At 44.5% G+C, this 19,662-nt stretch overlaps 1 protein-coding gene across 1 annotated transcript in view; it reads left to right on the top strand.

The window, feature by feature from the left end:
• The first annotated feature begins 1,351 nt into the window (after nucleotides 1–1,351).
• Nucleotides 1,352–19,662, top strand: part of LOC129865452 (fibroblast growth factor 11-like) — a 129,437-nt gene continuing 111,126 nt past the window's right edge. The window contains exons 1-2 of the mRNA XM_055938263.1: nucleotides 1,352–1,718; nucleotides 2,038–3,327. Of these exons, the coding sequence (XP_055794238.1) occupies nucleotides 3,135–3,327 (193 nt within the window). The 5' untranslated portion in view covers nucleotides 1,352–1,718; nucleotides 2,038–3,134. The remainder of the gene's footprint in view (nucleotides 1,719–2,037; nucleotides 3,328–19,662) is intronic.

Below are 19,662 nucleotides of genomic sequence, written 5' to 3'. Positions count from 1 at the left end.
CACAATAATAGCACTTACAGTTGACCGGGGCAACTCTAGCAGGGCAGAAATCTGAAGAACTGATTTGTTGGAAAGGTGGCATCCTATGACGGTGCAGTACGGGCATTCTACTGCCAATGTTGGTCTATGGAGATTGCATTGCTGTGTGCTTGATTTTATACACCTGTCAGAAACTGGTGTGGCTGAAATATCAAAATCCAATCATTTGAAGGGGTGTCCACATACTTTTGGCCATGTGGTGTATATTGTTTAATAATGTACATTGGTAATACTTAAACAATATGCAATCGAGTATGTTGAGATTAGCTGACTAAGATCGAGAAATGGTAATGAGAAGCGAAGAACAAAGCAAGTATTTCGTTAACATAGTAGCGGGTACAAGTTCCATAATATAAGGCGAAATCATAAGTTACAAAGCATCACTGGCATTAAAACAGGCCTTATTCTAGGCGTTAAGATCTAAGCGTGAACAAAACATTCCTACTCAGGCCAAAGGCCAAGCAGTCTAGAGAAGAGTGTTTTCATGGAACCGTTTCCGTAGGTCAAGAGATCGAACACAATACCTTTCATTACATTTATGCCATTTGAAGGTTAACTTTTCAAACCATAACCATTCACCATTGACCAAATTTCGGTAGCTTGATCAATCTGGCCCAATCTCCACAGCATGTCACAGCATCCAAAGGCTTGTGTGGGGGATGAGGCCAATGCAGAATAAAACCTTTTACATACAGTACTTTCAAGTTCACCCTGTGCAGATACAAGTTACCACAGAGATCATACATCAATATAGATGGCATAAGAATTATCCTCAGAGGACAAGTTTCAGAAGAATACCAAACATGGCTGCAATAGCATTATTCTAACACACATTTCAATAAAGGCATTTTGTCCTCTTAACGGGGAAGGGCTAACTGGTCCTTGAGCATCGTCTTGGTCCATTTGCCATGCGGACCCAGGTGAAAAAGAGCAAATAAGTTGGCGCGGGGTCTTCATACGTCTGTCTATGACGTTTGATAAGTGACGTTGTACCGATGACACTGTCCTGTCTGACTCAGTGTGTCTGTCTGTCTGTCTGTCTGACTGTCCTTGTCCTTGTCATATTGAGCAGTGTCGAGAGGGACTACAGCCACTGACATCCACTCTCTGTTTGTCTCTTTACACCAACATCACAGAGAGAGGGGGGGGGGGCGATAGAGAGAGAGAGAATAGGAAAGGGGGAGGGAGGGGAGGAGAGGAAGGGAGAGAGACGAGGAGTGAGGAGGGAAGGAGGGATTTCGAATCAAAGAGAAGGGAGGGAGAAGGAGAGCAAAGGGGAGGGCTTAGGGAAATAGAGAGCGTTATTGAGTGAGAGAGAGTGTAAAGCATGTTGCTGCTGCTGGCTCTGTATTGCGCTGTGAGCAAAGGACGAGAAAGAAAGAGAGAGAGGGAAAGAGGGAGTCACACACACACCCTGTCTCTTGCACACACACACACAGAGAAACTGAGAAGTGTCTTGCTCGGGAGATTGAGAGACACATGCACGCACTCTCACTCTCTCACACATGCACACACACACAGGGGGAGTGGTGAAGGCAGGCTCCGGTGCGTTTTGAAGCAGCAGTGAGAGTAAGAGAGAGGACTAGCCAGTACAGAGGACAGACGACTCTTAAGCTTGAACGGACCGTCACCTACTTACCAGCCCCCAGCCGATGAGCCACAGCCACGGCCACAGCACCGTAAGAGACTACAGCTACCTGTCACCTCCATCCCTTCCTCCATCCCTCTCTCCCCCTCAACTCATCAGTGTCTGTGTGAAGGGCACTCGGCTGTAGTGGTTCTGTAGTTAGCGCGCCTTGCAGAGTTGGAGATCTGAGGGGAGGATAGGCAGCAGGCGTACTGCATGTGTTCCCCCTCTCTCTCTGCTCTCGTTCTTCATCTCTCTCGCTCCCTCGTTCATGAATGTCACCTCTGTCTGTGGGAACTGCTGGTATTTACAAATGTTTCTTTCTCTCTCCCTCTTCCTCTCTCTCCCTCTGTCACTCTTGGGGGGGGTAGGTGATAAAAGGGGTTATGCCAGGAGAGCTTGAAAGGAAGGGAAGATCCAGCTCTCCGTCCGTCCATCTGTCCGTCCGTCCGCCTCTCTTCATCCTCATCCCCCTTTTTTTCGGAGCCGATATCTCAGGTCGGACTGTCCCATTTTTGAATTCTTTCCTTTTCTCTCGTCATTCTCTTGTTTTGATGGCGGGATGTTAAAGATCAGGTGAAGAAAGGAGGAGCTACATTGTGGACGTCTGCCAGGTCATGTCATTTATACATTTTTTGTTTGTTGTTATTTCAACGCTCCCTCATTTCTCCTCCTCCTGACTGAATTGGAGAGTGTGTGTGAGACGCAGGACTGGAGCCTACGAGGACTTTGAGACTGATCTGTTTTGATATGATTCGGTCGTCAGGAAAATTCTTTCCTACCCTGACGGAGCTGTATCAAAGTTAGCTGGTGCTCCAGGGACAGGAGGGGGCCGTGGGGAGGGCCTGTGGCCCACGACGGAGCACCCACATTGGGACACATGCAGAGAGGGACACTGGCATAGTGGTTCATCTCACCCGCTGTTTTCTGTGTACAAGGAAAATGACAACATTCGTTTTCTATTGTCCTGTTGCCACGTTGACGGAGGGACAGTGACATAGCAGGGCAACACCTGAACAACAACAACGGTAACAGCAAGGACAGGCAACAGCCATATCTAAAAGACAACAACAGTTAAACCACCAGTGACAGCAACAACGCACTGCAACAACGCACTGCATCTAACCAAACCTCAATCAGCCAACACCTGATAACTTTGGGTGGGCCTTTGACAAGGACTCCACCCCTCCATCTCTCCATCCCCCTCTCTCCACCTCTCGCTCTGCTGCGGTGTTCTTCTCCCTTCATCCTCCAGCGAGAATCCCCTAGTGACCCCACTCTGCTACTATATTTATCCAGATATTGTTGACATTATATTGACATTTATATGTCAATCTAGGCAAGTTTGCTCAAAGGATTCTGGGTAATCACCCCGGGCGGTGCTCCATCGCCCTGGGTGAAAGGGCAGGGGGGCGGCCCACGGTTCCCCCCGACCACAACCGGGTGAAGAGCGGGCGCGGGCAGCAAGATGGCGGCTCTCGCCAGCTCGTTGATCCGCCAGCGGCGGGAAGTGAAGGACCCCCAGGCCAACCGGCAGGTGGCCAACAAGAGGAAGCCGTGCCCCAAGGCCAACAAGTCCCTGTGCCAGAAACAGATATTATTACTCATTTCAAAAGTCCGACTATGTGGCAATCGAGGCCGAAAATTAGAAAAAAGACCGGGTGAGTCAACACTTATATCTTTCTCTTTTCTGTTTTTTTTTCTTTCTTTCTTTCTTTCTTGTCTTTCTTTCATTCCCGCTGAGATTCAGGTTTGAATCTTTGGTCTGGTTCATTAAAAGAAAAGCTCCTTTACCTCCCTGTTACTGAACACACACGCAGAGTATGAGTTGAGTCTGTGCTCCCGGTAGGAAGGAGAGGTGTTGTTCAGGTATTGACCAAGCGGCGACACTAGCATAAGCCCCCGTCGTATGTGGGAGGTCAATGGAGCTGATCACAGGTTTATTGAACTCAGGTCAAGGTGAATCATCAGGGGAATGGCTGGAACATCTGTTGCATTATCAGCTAAATGGAAGCGAGAGGGAATAACTATTTGCATGTACTGGTTCTGTTCAGCCTGTCTGTAGAGAATCTAAAACCTTCAGACATATATCCAGTCACTTCTGACAATACAATAAAAGCACATTTTCTCTCTCAGACACAACTGAACCATCTAAACACCTCAATTCCCCTGTTACAATACACCTCAATGGTCAAACAAGAGTCCTAGTATACATGACAGAGAATTAACCAGAAAACTGTCCCCTTCTCTGTCTGTAATGGCTCTGATTATTGTGTTACGTGTCAACACGGCGGACCGACCAGCAGACAGGTGCCGGTCATTCGCGACAGTCGAATGAACTTGACATATGGCGTAGTGATTTAGCGCCGTATGAAAACGTCACTAGTCTCATTTACGATTCTGGGGGCCGTTCACTGAGGGGCCCCCACGGTAACTGGCTTGGGACTATTTCTACAGTAGGTGTTGTGTAAAATGAACCGTGTATGTGTATGAGTGTGTGTATGTGTATGTGTATGTGTATGTGTGTGTGTGTGTGTGTGTGTGTGCGTGCGTGTGTGTATGTGTAATAAACTCAGAGACACATTTAGCCTGTCAGAGTAAATCTATCACAAGACATTTCTGGTTAGCGGAATTAAACTAGACGTGAGGAGGCATATTCCCAGACTGCTTTGGGGTCTTCGTCACTTCATCTGGTGGCGTTTTATGACCTCCTATATAAATGTACCAAAATGATGTTTAATGGTGGCAATCGTATTTCTATGAGGTAGCGTGAGACATTGGGTTGAGTATGACATCTAAGAAAAAACAGTTCTTTAAAGGGATATTCTGGCATTTAGGATGAACTCGTGGACACCAGTTTTATGTCTGTGCGTGCTGTATGAAGGAAATAAGAGGTCTATTCGCAAACCAACGCTGACTGGAAAATGGCTTCATTTTTTTTTTACTTTAACACTGCTTAATTGACAAATCTCGCAGTATCCCTTTAATGTAAAAAAGAAAAAGCAATAGTATGAATATTTTTTACAACATTGTGATGTTTGGAAATAAAGAGCACATCCTGATTTTGTGTGATATTCACACTGTGACACACATCTGGATCCTCTTGCCATTTGGAAGCGGTCGTTTGGAGGGTGCTGGGGGTGTCAATGAATTGGATTGATTTAGGACTTGTGACGTCACCTTTAGAACCTATTAGCCTTTTCTCTCTCGGTATACCGTCTTCTATTTAATGTCATATGTCCAAGTACGATTTCAGGCATGTCGCTTTAAGAATTGAAGGCTCACTTACTGTTTGATGCTGTTTGAGGTTTCTCTCTATTGTGGTTGGATTGTTGTGTGAATTCTCTATGAATGTTGTGTGAACGTTCTATAAATCAGTGGTTCTCAACCCACATTAAACCAATCTGGGAAACCATTTTTAATGCTATATTGATAGTAATTGTAGCAATCATATGACAAAGGAAAATAATTCAATGTTGCCCATATTCTTGATGAAGAATGTTAATAAGCCCTGCTAATAGCACCTCATTAAAAATACTGTGACTCAAGAAAAATATGTCAAACGGTGAAATGATTTAATCACTCTCCCTGGTTTTAGTCATTTAGTCATTTCAGTTCAGACCAGTTGAGAATCGCTGCTATAAATGTTGTGTGAACGTTCGATAAATGTTGTGTGAGCATTCGATAAATGTTGTGTGACCGTTCGATAAATGTTGTGTGAACGTTCGATAAATGTTGTGTGAACGTTCGATAAATGTTGTGTGAACGTTCGATAAATGTTGTGTGAGCATTCGATAAATGTTGTGTGAACGTTCTATAAATGCGGTGTGAGCGTTCGATAAATGCGGTGTGAGCGTTCTATGAACGTCGACCAGCCATATTTCATCAGGATAATCACCATGGAAACCTTAACCCTGAACACAGCATCTGCCGTTGTGGCGACCACACTGTAATTACAGGTGTAAAATATGGTGGGACACACTCACGCTCACACAGTCACACCGATCCAGGCCACAGTGAAAACAGATATAAAGGCCAGGTCCTAATGGCCTGCCATTGTTTGAGACCCATTCCTTTTCTTTACAGTCTGATTGATTTATGATGGCAATACAAGCCCCTTTGCCCTTCTATGGGTTCTCCACAATGGTGACATTCACTTTAAGATGTAGCTGGGCCCCTGTCATTGTGGGAATATTGCTGAGAGAGAGAGAGAGATAGCGAGAGAGAGTGAGAGAGAGAGAGAGAGACTTAATAATTTGTTCAGGGTGCGTGAGGAGGTGTGTGTGTGTGTGGTACATGGTAACGAGGGATGGAGAGAGGAATGGAGAGAGAGATGGAGAGAGGGGATAGCTGTGTAATGTTTAATTCCTGTATCAACTATGGTGACAGTTCGAACGTGTAGTATGGCAGTGTGTGATCTTTCCATTGGTGTGTGTTGTTTTGTTTGTGTTGGTGAGTGTGGTGGTGCGGGTGATATGGGTCAATATGTTTTAGTGTGTTTGTGTGTCTCTGTGAGTGTGTGAGTGCTCCAAGTGTTCCTGCGTGAGTGTGTGAGTGGCAACGCAATCCCTTACAGAAAAACCACATGAGATGTCAGTTAGAGAATGAGGTGAGTGGCGAATGTTAGAGGACACGGAGATGTCAGTTAGAGAATGAGGTGAGTGGCGAATGTTAGAGGACACGGAGATGTCAGTTAGAGAATGAGGTGAGTGGCGAATGTTAGAGGACACGGAGATGTCAGTTAGAGAATGAGGTGAGTGGCGAATGTTAGAGGACACGGAGATGTCAGTTAGAGAATGAGGTGAGTGGCGAATGTTAGAGGACACGGAGATGTCAGTTAGAGAATGAGGTGAGTGGCGAATGTTAGAGGGGGAATAATTAGCCACATACACCTCCTAGCCATTCACATGTGACACTTCACACGATTTGTGATATCATGTGAAAACGTGTTTTTTGGACCACTTCACACGTGATATGAGGAAACCCCGGGGGGGTACTATCCCAAACTAATGACGGCCCACCCTCCACTTCAGCCCAGTCAGCTGTTAAGAAGGTCAGCCTGCTCCACTGCAACCAACACTACATGGAGCAGGAATCACCACATGGGAATTAGAGAAGGTGTGAATGCGCACATGCGAGAGTGAGAGAGAAGGAATGGGATGATGTCTAGGGCATAAATGCTGTTAACCAAACAGAATACAGTAACACCTAGACCACACATCATTTTAGGGGCACGGTCATCTATGGTGTGTGTGTTTAATCAATCAATCAAGTTTATTTTATATAGCCCTTCGTACATCAGCTAATATCTCGAAGTGCTGTACAGAGACCCAGCCTAAAACCCCAAACAGCTAGAATGCAGGTGTAGAAGCACGTGTGTGTGTGTGTGTGTGTGTGTCTCTGTGTTTGCCTAGAGACTAATGATGTGGTGTGTGTGTGTGTCTGCATGATAGTGGGCCTGCACAAGGATGTGTCTGTGTGTCTGTGTTTGCATAGGGACAAATGATGTGGTGACAACACACACACTCTGGCTGACTGGTGGTGTGTATAAAGGAAGTGTGTGTGTTTGTGTGTGTGTGTGTGTGTATAGAGGCAGCGTGTTAGCGGCTCATTCTTGCAGTGTGATTCATCAGGCCCCGTCAGCACCGCTCATTAACACACTGATTTATCAATAACAGACACACACACACACAGATTTGATCAACAACACCGTGCTCAGTTTAGAGAGCAGCCGCTCAGCCCTGCACACACACAGAGCGGTATCGGCCTGTCCCGAGGTTAACCCATCTCTCTCTCTCTCTCTCCCCCCTCTCTCTCCCTCCTTCCATTCTTCCCTCACCCTCTAAGTGTATCTTCTCTCCCTGGCTAAAGTAACCATGGCAGCGTTGTCAGTGAGCCAGGCAGTTAGTCAGGGACAAAGGGGAGCTGGGGCATTGTGTATTATATATGCTACAGTACATAGACCCAGGAACCAGTCTATTGTGAAGCTGATAATGTGCATCTATAACATACAGTAACTCTAATTATTATAGGGGAGTGGCTACTATTGGAGATGAAATGACAGGCATTCACTGTTGTGCGAGGATTGTGTATGCATGATGCTTGATGCAAGTAACTACATACAGTAGACAGTATTACACACACACACACACACACACACACACAAGCAAGTTTTTCAATAAGGATATGGGTCCGTCAATTAGGATATTGCTTTCCCATTAGTGTTGTAGTGTATGAAAAATACAACTACCGCAATAAACCACAGAAAATGTAAGTGTTACATACCACTGAACATTTTAAATGATTTCATTAAGTTATTGTTTCCAAACACGGTCGCAGATCTATAAAAGGCTATGAGCTGTGAGCGTATGACAGCAATTTGTATCCCGCCATTCAGACCACCGCCATCCATGAGAATTATGTCTGATTCTACCCGTCTAAGGCGGCCGTAAATTTCCACTCTTCAGTTCCATTGTTTTTCACTACTCACCTCCTGTTTAATGCCAATGGGACAGATGTTGTGTGTGAAAATGGTGCCCGGTAGCAATGGGTTTTAGATGATCACATTTGGTCCTACCTGTCTGATTTATGGTTTTATGTGGAAAGTATATTTGTTTTCTGTGGGTTTGGGTTGGACGTCAATCATCGTCCATGGGCATCTACGGGCGATGACTTTGGGGAGGTGGTGGGGAGGGCTGGGTATAGTGCCTGGTAAAGGCATTATTTGGATTGGTGCGAGTGCGAGTGCCATGGTACCAAAGTGGGACAGAGAGAGAAGGGCAGTCGATTTGGGATCGGAATTACCGTGCTTCAGATGACCTTCAAAGTAAGAGCACAGAGGGACAATGCACATTTACACACACACACACACACACACACACACACACACACACACACACACACACACACACACACACACACACACACACACACACACACACACACACACACACACACACACACACACACACACACACACACACACACACACACACACACAATCTGTGACAGGTGTGCCACTGGTATCAGTATGTCAAACAGCTCAGGGGTCATCAATGCACAATTAACCTGTAACACCATCTGTAACTTGTACCGGTGACACACACACAGGTAGAGTGCCCAATTAGTGCCCGGTGAGAGCATCGGCATGGATAGGTGACAGTGCCATGGTACCAAAGTGGGACAGAGAGATTGGAGCACTTGATTTTGGATCGAACAACTGCGCTTCAGTTGACCTTCAAAGTAGGAAAAAACATAGGGACAACACACACACACACACACACACACACACACACACACACACACACACACACACACACACACACACACACACACACACACACACACACACACACACACACACACACACACACACACACACACACACACACACACACACACACACACACACACACACACACACACACAAAGTCAAAAACTGCACTGCAACAGCAGGGCTCGCAATTTTAACAAATCACCACACTTTTACAGCATAGAATGGTGCAATCAAGCAACACGTCAACAAACCTTTTTTTGTGAGAAATTGGACAAAATCATCACAAATTGTCATGCAGAATGTCATGACTGCCGAAGCAAAAATCAAACATTTTGGACCGCAGCTACCACAAAAAAAAAATCACATTTTTTGGGCCAAAAATCTGTAGGGACTGATTGATCCGGTCTTGTCATGTACAGTTGTGGCCAAAAATATTAGCACCCTTGCACCTTTTTCAAGTAAGTCACAATTTCCCCTAATAATAAGTTGAAATTGAACAAAGTATTTGGTCTCCAAATTCTTTATTTTACTGTTAATATTACAGAACCTTTGTTTTTGATTCAGAACTTAATATATCCATTTAAATCAGAAAATAAACAGGAATGGCATTGACAAAATTATTGACACCCTAGACTTAGTATTTGGTAGCACTGCCTTTGGTCAAAATTCAAGCACTTCTGATAACCATCAATGAGCTTCCGGCACTTCTGTACTGGAAGTTTGGCCCACTCCTCTTGTGCAAACTGCTCCAGTTCTCCCAGATTAGAAGGGGGTCTTCTCCCAACTGCTGCTTTCAGATTTCTCCAAATTTTAAATGGGATTTAGATCTGGACTCATTGCTGGCCACTTCAGAACAGTCCAGTGTTTTGTCTTGAACTAATCCTGGGTGCTTTTTGAAGTACACTGCTCAAAAAAATAAAGGGAACACTAAAATAACACATCCTAGATCTGAATGAATGAAATATTCTTATTAAATACTTTTTTCTTTACGTAGTTGAATGTGCTGACAACAAAATCACACAACATTTTTCAATGGAAATCAAATTTATCAACCCATGGAGGTCTGGATTTGGAGTCACACTCAAAATTAAAGTGGAAAACCACACTACAGGCTGATCCAACTTTGATGTAATGTCCTTAAAACAAGTCAAAATGAGGCTCAGTAGAGTGTGTGGCCTCCACGTGCCTGTATGACCTCCCTACAACACCTGGCCATGCTCCTAAAGAGGTGGCGGATGGTCTCCTGAGGCATCTCCTCCCAGACCTGGACTAAAGCATCCGCCAACTCCTGGACAGTCTGTGGTGCAACGTGGCGTTGGTGGATGGAGCGAGATATGATGTCCCAGATGTGCTCAATTGGATTCAGGTCTGGGAAACGGGCGGGTCAGTCCATAGCATCAATGCCTTCCTCTTGCAGGAACTGCTGACACACTCCAGCCACATGAGGTCTAGCATTGTCTTGCATTAGGAGGAACCCAGGGCCAACCGCACCAGCATATGGTCTCACAAGGGGTCTGAGGATCTCATCTCGGTACCTAATGGCAGTCAGGCTACCTCTGGCGAGCACATGGAGGGCTGTGCGGCCCCCCAAAGAAATGCCACCCCACACCATGACTGACCCACCACCAAACCGGTCATGCTGGAGGATGTTACAGGCAGCAGAACGTTCTCCACGGCGTCTCCAGACTCTGTCACGTCTGTCACGTGCTCAGTGTGAACCTGCTTTCATCTGTGAAGAGCACAGGGCGCCAGTGGCGAATTTGCCAATCTTGGTGTTCTCTGGCAAATGCCAAACGTCCTGCACGGTGTTGGGCTGTAAGCACAACCCCCACCTGTGGACGCCGGGCCCTCATACCACCCTCATGGAGTCTGTTTCTGACTGTTTGAGCAGACACATGCACATTTGTGGCCTGCTGGAGGTCATTTTGCAGGGCTCTGGCAGTGCTCCTCCTGCTCAAAGGCGGAGGTAGCGGTCCTGCTGCTGGGTTGTTGCCCTCCTACGGCCTCCTCCACGTCTCCTGATGTACTGGCCTGTCTCCTGGTAGCGCCTCCATGCTCTGGACACTACGCTGACAGACACAGCAAACCTTCTTGCCACAGCTCGCATTGATGTGCCATCCTGGATGAGCTGCACTACCTGAGCCACTTGTGTGGGTTGTAGACTCCGTCTCATGCTACCACTAGAGTGAAAGCACCGCCAGCATTCAAAAGTGACGAAAACATCAGCCAGGAAGCATAAGTGGTCTGTGGTCACCACCGGCAGAACCACTCCTTTATTGGGGGTGTCTTGCTAATTTCCTATAATTTCCACCTGTTGTGTATTCCATTTGCACAACAACATGTGACATTTATTGTCAATCAGTGTTGCTTCCTAAGTGGACAGTTTGATTGCACAGAAGTGTGATTGACTTGGAGTTACATTGTGTTGTTTATGTATTCCCTTTATTTTTTTGAGCAGTGTATGTTTGGGGTTATTGTCCTGCTGGAAGACCCATGACCTTTGACGGACACCCAGCTTTCTGACACTGGGTCCGACATTGCACTCCAAAATGCCTTGGTATTCTCCTGATTTCATGATGCACACGTTCAAGGCACCCAGTTCCAGGGGCAGCAAAGCAACCCCAAAACATTACTGAACCTCCTCCATGTTTGACTGTAGGGAAGGTGTTATTTTACTTGAAAGCTTAATTTTGTTCTCTGTAAACAAAGCGATTGTGTGCTTTACCAAAAAGCTCTAATTTGGTCTCATCTGTTCACAGGACATTTTCCCAGAAGGGTTTTGGCATGTTCAGGTGTCAAATTGCAGCCCATCTGTCTTATGTCTTTCTCTCAGCAATGGGGTCCTTCTGGGTCTCCTACCATATAACCCCCTTTCATTGAGTTGGCGACGGATGGTGGAGTTGAAACTGTCGTACCTTGTGTCTGAAGGTCAGCTTGAATCTGTGTGGCAGTTGATCGAGGTGATTTCTCCACAATTCAAACAATCGTTCGCTGCACTCTTCCATCAAGTTCTCTCTTGCGGCCACATCCAGGGAGGTTGGCTACAGTGGCATGGGACTTAAACTTCTTGATAACATTACGTACGGTGGAAACAGGAACATCAAGGTCTCTGGAGACGGACTTGTAGCCTTGAGATTGTCCATGCTTGGCTACAATCTTGTGTCTGACCTCCTCAGATAATTCTCTGGTTTTCTTTCTTTTCTCAATGCTCATTGCGGTACACACAGTGACACAAAACAGGAGAATGAGTCTTTTTCTCTATTCAGACTGGTTGAGTACATGATTTTTATACTGCAGACGCCTTCAACTCAGCACAGGTGAGTTCAATTACAAAGTAAATGAGAATCACCTGTTAGAAATCTAGTTATTTCTAACTACTTCCAGAAGGTGCCAATAATATTGTCCGGGCCATTTTAGGATTTCTTTGTGGAATTAGCTAAGATTCAGTAAATTATTAAATTTTATTTTATTTCTCAACTGCACACCGAAGACATACATACGTGGATCCCAAAATATGTTTTAATTTCAACAGTTTTCTGGAAGAAATGCTGCATTATTTGAAAAAAGTGCAAGGGTGCCAATATTTTTGGCCACGACTGTATGTAGTTGGCAGCCTTCTCTCTCATTGTGAATATGTGACTTAAGCACATGCAGGTAAAAGAAGATGTTTCTGTCAAGGCAGCATCTTCCTCTCTCCCCACCTTCTTGACTCAATGTCAAAAATTAGCAAGTGGCGAGATGACATGAATGAAGCATTGTCCCTTTAATCAATGGCCACACTTCTAATGTCAGTATTAACATGCACTGAGACAGAAAATGCTAATGTAGGCTTTCCTATGCAATCAATTTGCCTGATTTTATGCACACACAGATGTGCATACGGTGCATTCGGAAAGTATTCAGACCCCTTGACTTTTCCCACATTTTGTTACAGCCTTATTCTAAAATGGATTAAATTGTTTTTCTTCCCTCATCAATCTACACATAATACCCCATAATGACAAAGCAAAAAATGGTTTTGGGAATTTGTAGCAAATGTGTAAAAAATATATATTATCATCAATCTACACACAATACCCCATAATGAAATACAAAAACAGGCATTTAGAAACTGAAATATTACATTTGCATAAGTATTCAGACTCTTCACTCAGTACTTTGTTGAAGCACATTTGGCAGTGATTATGGCCTCTAGTCTTCTTGGTATGACATTACAAGCTTGGCACACCTGTATTTGAGGAGTTTCATAAGCTCTGTCAGGTTGGATGGGGAGCGTCGCCGCACAGCTATTTTCAGGTCTCTCCAGAGATTTTCGATCGGGTTCAAGTCTGTGCTCTGGCCGGGCCACTCAAGGACATTCAGAGACTTGTCCTGAAGCTACTCCTGCGTTGTCTTGGCTGTGTGCTCAGGGTCGTTGTCCTGTTGGGAGGTGAACCTTCGCCCCAGTCTGATGTCCTGAGTGCTCTGGAGCAGGTTTTCATCAAGGATCACTCTGTACTTTGCTCTGTTCATCTTTGCCTCGATCCTGACTAGTCTCCCAGTCCCTGACCTGAAAAACATCCCCACAGCAACAGTTTTCAGCTGTGCTAACATAATTGCAAAAGGGTTTTCTAATGATCAATTAGCCTTTTAATACGATAAACTTGGATTAACTAACACAACTTGACATTGGAACACAGGAGTGATGGTTGCTGATAATGGGCCTCTGAACGCCTAAGTAGATATTCCATTAAACATCTGCCGTTTCCAGCCACAATAGTCATTTTCAACATTAACACTGTCTACACTGTATTTCTGATCAATTTGATGTTATTTTAACAAAGATTTTTTTTTAGCTTTTCCTTCAGAAACATTGAAATTTCGAAGTGACCCCAAACGTTTGAACGGTAGTGTATATGCAGAGAAAAACACAAATGCGCATGCACCACAACCACCACCCCTCTCCCCTTCACCCCTCGTGGCCATGCGTGCAGAGTGTGATATCTCTGTCGGCCCTGTCACACCGGCCTCACACACCCTCATGAAATAACTCTTCCCTCTATCCCCCTCTTTCCTATCCTCCGTCTCCTCCCCCTCTCTTCATGGAGGGATTAGGGGGTGACAACAGGTGGGAAAGACAAAATAGATAATGGCATACTATGCTCCTGGCATCTCTCTCTCTCTACCCCCCCACGCCTCTCTCCAGCTACCACTACCCCTTCCCACACACGCACACATATACACATGCTGCACTAAAACATGTATACTAACGGCCACTTAAAGCAATCTTTTGACATGAGTACATGAAACACAGTTAATGGTAACTGCCCAGTGAAATCTCACTTTTAAAAGTTCATATTCTGTTAACTCATAACCAAATAATGTTGTTGACTTGTCCTATACTCGTATTTGTGGCCAAAGCATAAATTGGAGAAAAAACACTTAACCCCACCCTCAAACTTGTATCTCAAACAGCGTTAAAAGAATGCTTGCTATTTCCTTATAGAACATGATGTCATCTCCCTGAGGAGGATAATCTGGCCAATCAGCAGTCTAATGACCATTATACGCCCGTACCCTTCTGTTGTTGGGGTACACACACACCGTTCCAACACAGAAAATCAGCTTTTTAACAAACTTAATTTTTTTTAGTTAGGAAGGAAAACTATAAATAGGTAATATTTCATAGAAATCTGGAAACTCTGGGCAGTTACTTTAAATATTCAACACCTTCCATACTAAGTACATGAACTACATTAAAACATTCATGCTCTTCTGCCATGCAGCCAGCAACCACACTACTCATTATCAACATGACATCCGGAGGAGCAGTGTGTGTGTGTGTGTGTGTGTGTGTGTGTGTGTGTGTGTGTGTGTGTGTGTGTGTGTGTGTGTGTGTGTGTGTGTGGTGTGTGTGTGTGTGTGTGTGTGTGGTGTGTGTGTGTGTGTGTGTGTGTGTGTGTGTGCACGCAATGGCACGTGTATGCATACGTGCCTGAGCTTTCACGTCTGTCTGTGTGACTGTTCTTGTCTGTGTGTGTGTGTGTGTGTGTGTGTGTCTGCTCATGCCTGCGTGGTTCCGTGTATGTGTGCCCGTGTGTGTGTGTGTCAACCATCCCATAAGAGGTAGCTAGAGTGGAGTGTAGAGTGCTAGTATTTAGACTAACAAGGAGTACATTACAGCAGTAAAGAGGCTCCCTGTTGATGTTCTGCTAAGGCAGAGTAGTGTTGTGACGGTAGGGCTGATGATGTAACAGGACCTTCTGCATTACAGGGACGGGGCTGATCTCTGTGCACTGTGGGGTCTCCGCTGGGAACCTGGTGTGCGTGCAGAGCAATGAGTGCAGATATATGCAATGTATGTGGACACTTGCTCGTCAAACATCTCATTCCAAAATCATGGGTATTAAAATAGAGTTTGTCCCCCCTTTGCTGCTATAACAGCCTCCACTCTTCTGGGAAGGCTTTCCAGTAGATGTTGGAACATTGCTGCGGGGACTTGCTTCCATTCAGCCACAAGAGCATTAGGAGGGTCTGGCACTGATGTTGGGCGATTAGACCTGGCAAGCAGTCGGCATTCCAATTCATCCCAAAGGTGTTTGATGGGGTTGTGGGCAGGGCTCTGTGCAGGCCAGTCAAGTTCTTCCACACCAATCTCGACAAACCATTACTGTATGGACCTCGCTTTGTGCACGGAGGGCATTGTCATGCTGAAACAAGGCCTTCCCCAAACTGTTGCCACAAAGTTGGAACCACAGAATCGTCTGGAATTTCATTAAATGCTGTAGCGTTAAGATTTCCCTTCACTGGAACTAAGGGGCCTGAACCATGAAAAACATCCCCAGACCATTATTCCTCCTCCACCAATCTTTACAGTTGGCACTATGCAGTCAGGCAGGTAGGGTTCTCCTACCATCCGCCAAACCCAGATTTGTCTGTCGGACTGCCAGATGGTGAAGCGTGATTCATTACTCCAGAGAACGCGTTTCCACTTCTCCAGAGTCCAATGGCGGCTAGCTTTACACCACTCCAGCCGACACTTGGCATTATGCATGGTGATCTTAGGCTTGTGTGCGGCTGCTGGGCCATGAAAACCCATTTCATGAAGCTCCTGACGAACAGTTCTTATTCTGACATTGTTTCCAGAGGCAGTTTGGAACTCGGTAGTGAGTGCTGCAACTAAAGAGAGGCGGTTTTTACGCACTACGCGCTTCAGCACTTTGCGGCCCCGTTCTTTGAGTTGTGTGGCCTACCACTCCGAGGCTGAGCCATTGTTGCTCACAGACTTTTCCACTTCACAATCTCAGCACTTACAGTTGACCGTGGAAGCTCTAGCAGAGATTGTATGGCTGTGTGCTTGATGTTATACACCTTTCAGCAACGGTTGTGGCTGAAATAGCCAAATCCACTCATTTGAAGGGGTGCCCCATTTTGTATACATGCCTTCGGAAAGTATTCAGACCTCTTGACTTTTCCCCCATTTTGTTACGTTACAGCATTATTCTAAAATGGATTAAATAAAAAAATACCCCATAATTACAAAGTGAAAACAGTTTTTTAGATGTTTGTGCAAATTTATAAAACATTTAAAACATAAATATCTTATTTATGTAAGTATTCAGACCCTTTGCTATGAGACTCGAAATTGCCCTCAGGTGCATCTTGTTTCCGTTGATCATCCTTGAGATGTTTCAACAACTTGATTGGATTCGACCTGTGGTAAATTCAATTGATTGAACATGATTTGGAAAGGCACACACCTGTCTATATAAGGTCCCACGGTTGACAGTGCATGTCAGAGCAAAAACCAAGCCCTGTGTTCGAAGGAATTGTCCATAGAGCTCCGTAGAGCACAGATCTGGGGAATACTTATGTAAATGTGATATATTTATTTTATATATATATATATATATATATATATATATATATATATATATATATATATTTGCTACAAATTACCAAAGCCAGTTTTTGCTTTGTCATTATGGGGTACTATGTGTAGATTGATGAGGGGGGGGAAATTATTTAATCCATTTTAGAATACGGCTGTAACGTAACAAAATGTGGAAAAAGTTAAGGGGTCTGAATACTTTCCGAATGCACTGTACAGTGCCTTTCAAAAGTAGTCATCCCCTTGGTGTTTTTCTTATTTTGTTACATTACAACCTGCAATTTAAATAGATTTTTATTTGGATTTCATGTAATGGACATACACAAAATAGTCCAAATTGGTGAAGTGAAATTAAAAAAATAACTTGTTTCAAAACATTCTAAAAAATAAAAAACGGAAAAGTGGTGCGGGTATATGTATTCACCCCCTTTGCTATGAAGCCCCTAAATAAGATTAAGTGCAACCAATTACCTTCAGAAGTCACATAATTAGTTTAAAAAAAAGTCCACCTGTGTGCAATCTAAGTGTCACATGATCTGTCACATGATCTTAGTAAATATACACCTGTTCTGAAAGGCCCCAGAGTCTGCAACACCACTAAGCAAGGGGCACCACTAAGCAAGCGGCATCATGAAGACCAAGGAGCTCTCCAAACAGGTCAGGGAGAAAGTTGTGGAGACGTACAGATCAGGGTTGGGTTACAAAAAAATATCTGAAATTTTGAACATCCCACAGAGCACCATTAAATCCATTATTAAAAAATGTAAAGAATATGGCACCACAACAAACCTGCCAAGAGAGGACCACCCCCAACAAAACTCACGGACCAGGCAAGGAGGGCATTAATCAGAGAGGCAACAAAGAAAAAATAACCCTGTAAGAGCTGCAAAGCTCCACAGCAGAGATTGGAGTATCTGTCCATAGGACCACTTTAAGCCGCACACTCCAAACAGCTGAGCTTTATCGGAAGATTGGCCAGAAATAATGCCGTTGCTTAAATTTTTTTATAAGCAAACACGTTTGGTGTTCACCAAAAGGCATGTGGGAGACTCCCCAAACATATAGAAGAAGGTACTCTGGTCGATGAGACTAAAATGTAGCTTTTTGGCCATCAAGGAAAACGCTATGTCTGGCGCAAACCCAACACCTCCCATCACCCCGAGAACACCATCCCCACAGTGAAGCATGGTGGTGACAGCATAATTCTGTGGGAATGTTTTTCATGGGCAGGGACTGGGAAATTGGTCAGAATTGAAGGAATGATGGATGGCGCTAAATACAAGGAAATTCTTGAGGGAAATCTGTTTCAGTCTTCCATGAATTTGAGACCTGGACAGAAGAGACCTGGACAGAAGTTCATCTTCCAGCAGGACAATGACCCTAAGCATACTGCTAAAGCGACACTCAAGTGGTTTAAGGGGAAACATTTAAATGTCTTTGAATGGCTTAGTCAAAGCCCAGACCTCAATCCAATTGAGAAACTGTGGTAGGACTTAAAGATTGCTGTACACCAGCAGGAACCCATCCAACTTGAAGGAGCTGGAGCAGTTTTGCCTTGAAGAATGAGCAACAATCCCAGTGGCTAGGTGCGCCAAGCTTATAGAGACACCCCAAGAGACTTCAAAGTATTGACTTTGGGGGGGGGGGGGGGGGGGTGAATAGTTATGCACGCTCAAGTTTTCATTTCTTGTTTGTTTCACAAGAAAAAATATTTTGCATCTTCAAACAGCTAGGCATGTTGTATACTGTACATCAAATGATACAAACCCCCCAAACAATCAATTTGAATTCCAGGTTGTAAGGCAACAAAATACGAAAAATGCCAAGGGGGGTGAATACTTTCGCAAGCCACTGTATATAGTGTATGTGTAGGTGACCTTTGTGGATGTCTGCGTGTGTGAATGTATGTACATTTTGTGTGGGTTAGCCACCTTTGAGAGATGTGAGAACAAGTGTGTGGACTTGTGTATGCGTCTTCAAGGGGAATGGAAACACTTTAGGAAGTAAAGCTATAAGCACAGATATGTATTTCATCCACTAATACTAAACATGAGCATTTGACATAGAAACATCTCTATTTTTAGGATGTTGATATTGTATGTTTATTAGAGGTATGGGTAGCGCCATTTTAAATTGCCACTGACGACTGGCAGGATTGAGCGAATAGTGAGCAATAGTAATGGGGTCTTTTTGTAGGAACTAACTCCGCCATGGCTCGTTTAACAAAGCCTATAGGAAAATGTATAGGGTTTTTAGATAAACTATGAAAATAAGGTCTGTGGTAACACAGGCTTAGGAGATCTTATACGTTTTGTTCTATGAGTCAATCTTCATCAGCTAACGTCACTTTTTGTCAATTTTGAAGCCTTTATGTAATAAAAACACAACACACAAAGGCTTCATAATTCATAAAGATCATGTTAACTGACTGACATGATCTCATAGAGCAAAACGTCTAAGATCTCATAAGTCTGGATTAACCACAGACCTTCGGCGTTTATTCCAAAACTCAATCTTTCCCCCATTTATTTTGCCCATATGAATGGCTGAACGAACCAGAGGTAAATCATTTCCGTTTTTTAGGACTACAAGCTGGCGAGATCTATTTTGAGTGGGGGACTGAAAGTGAATGAATGGTGCCACCGGTCTCACCTACACTGGACCTGAAAGGTTTCTCACAACTTTGACAGCTTTGTCATTGAGATCAGGACAACAATATTAAGGTAAGAAACTGTATAGCCGGTCGTGACCGGGAGTCCCATAGGGCGGTGCACAATTGGCCTAACGTAGTCCGGATTAGGGGAGGGTTTGGCCGGGGGGTTCTCCTTGGTTCATCGCGCTCTAGCTACT

The sequence above is a fragment of the Salvelinus fontinalis genome, chromosome 11 (genome assembly GCF_029448725.1).
Source record: "Salvelinus fontinalis isolate EN_2023a chromosome 11, ASM2944872v1, whole genome shotgun sequence".
Taxonomy (NCBI): domain Eukaryota; kingdom Metazoa; phylum Chordata; class Actinopteri; order Salmoniformes; family Salmonidae; genus Salvelinus; species Salvelinus fontinalis.
Note: the sequence above shows the minus strand (reverse complement) of the source record. Positions and strands in the feature narration are given on the sequence as shown.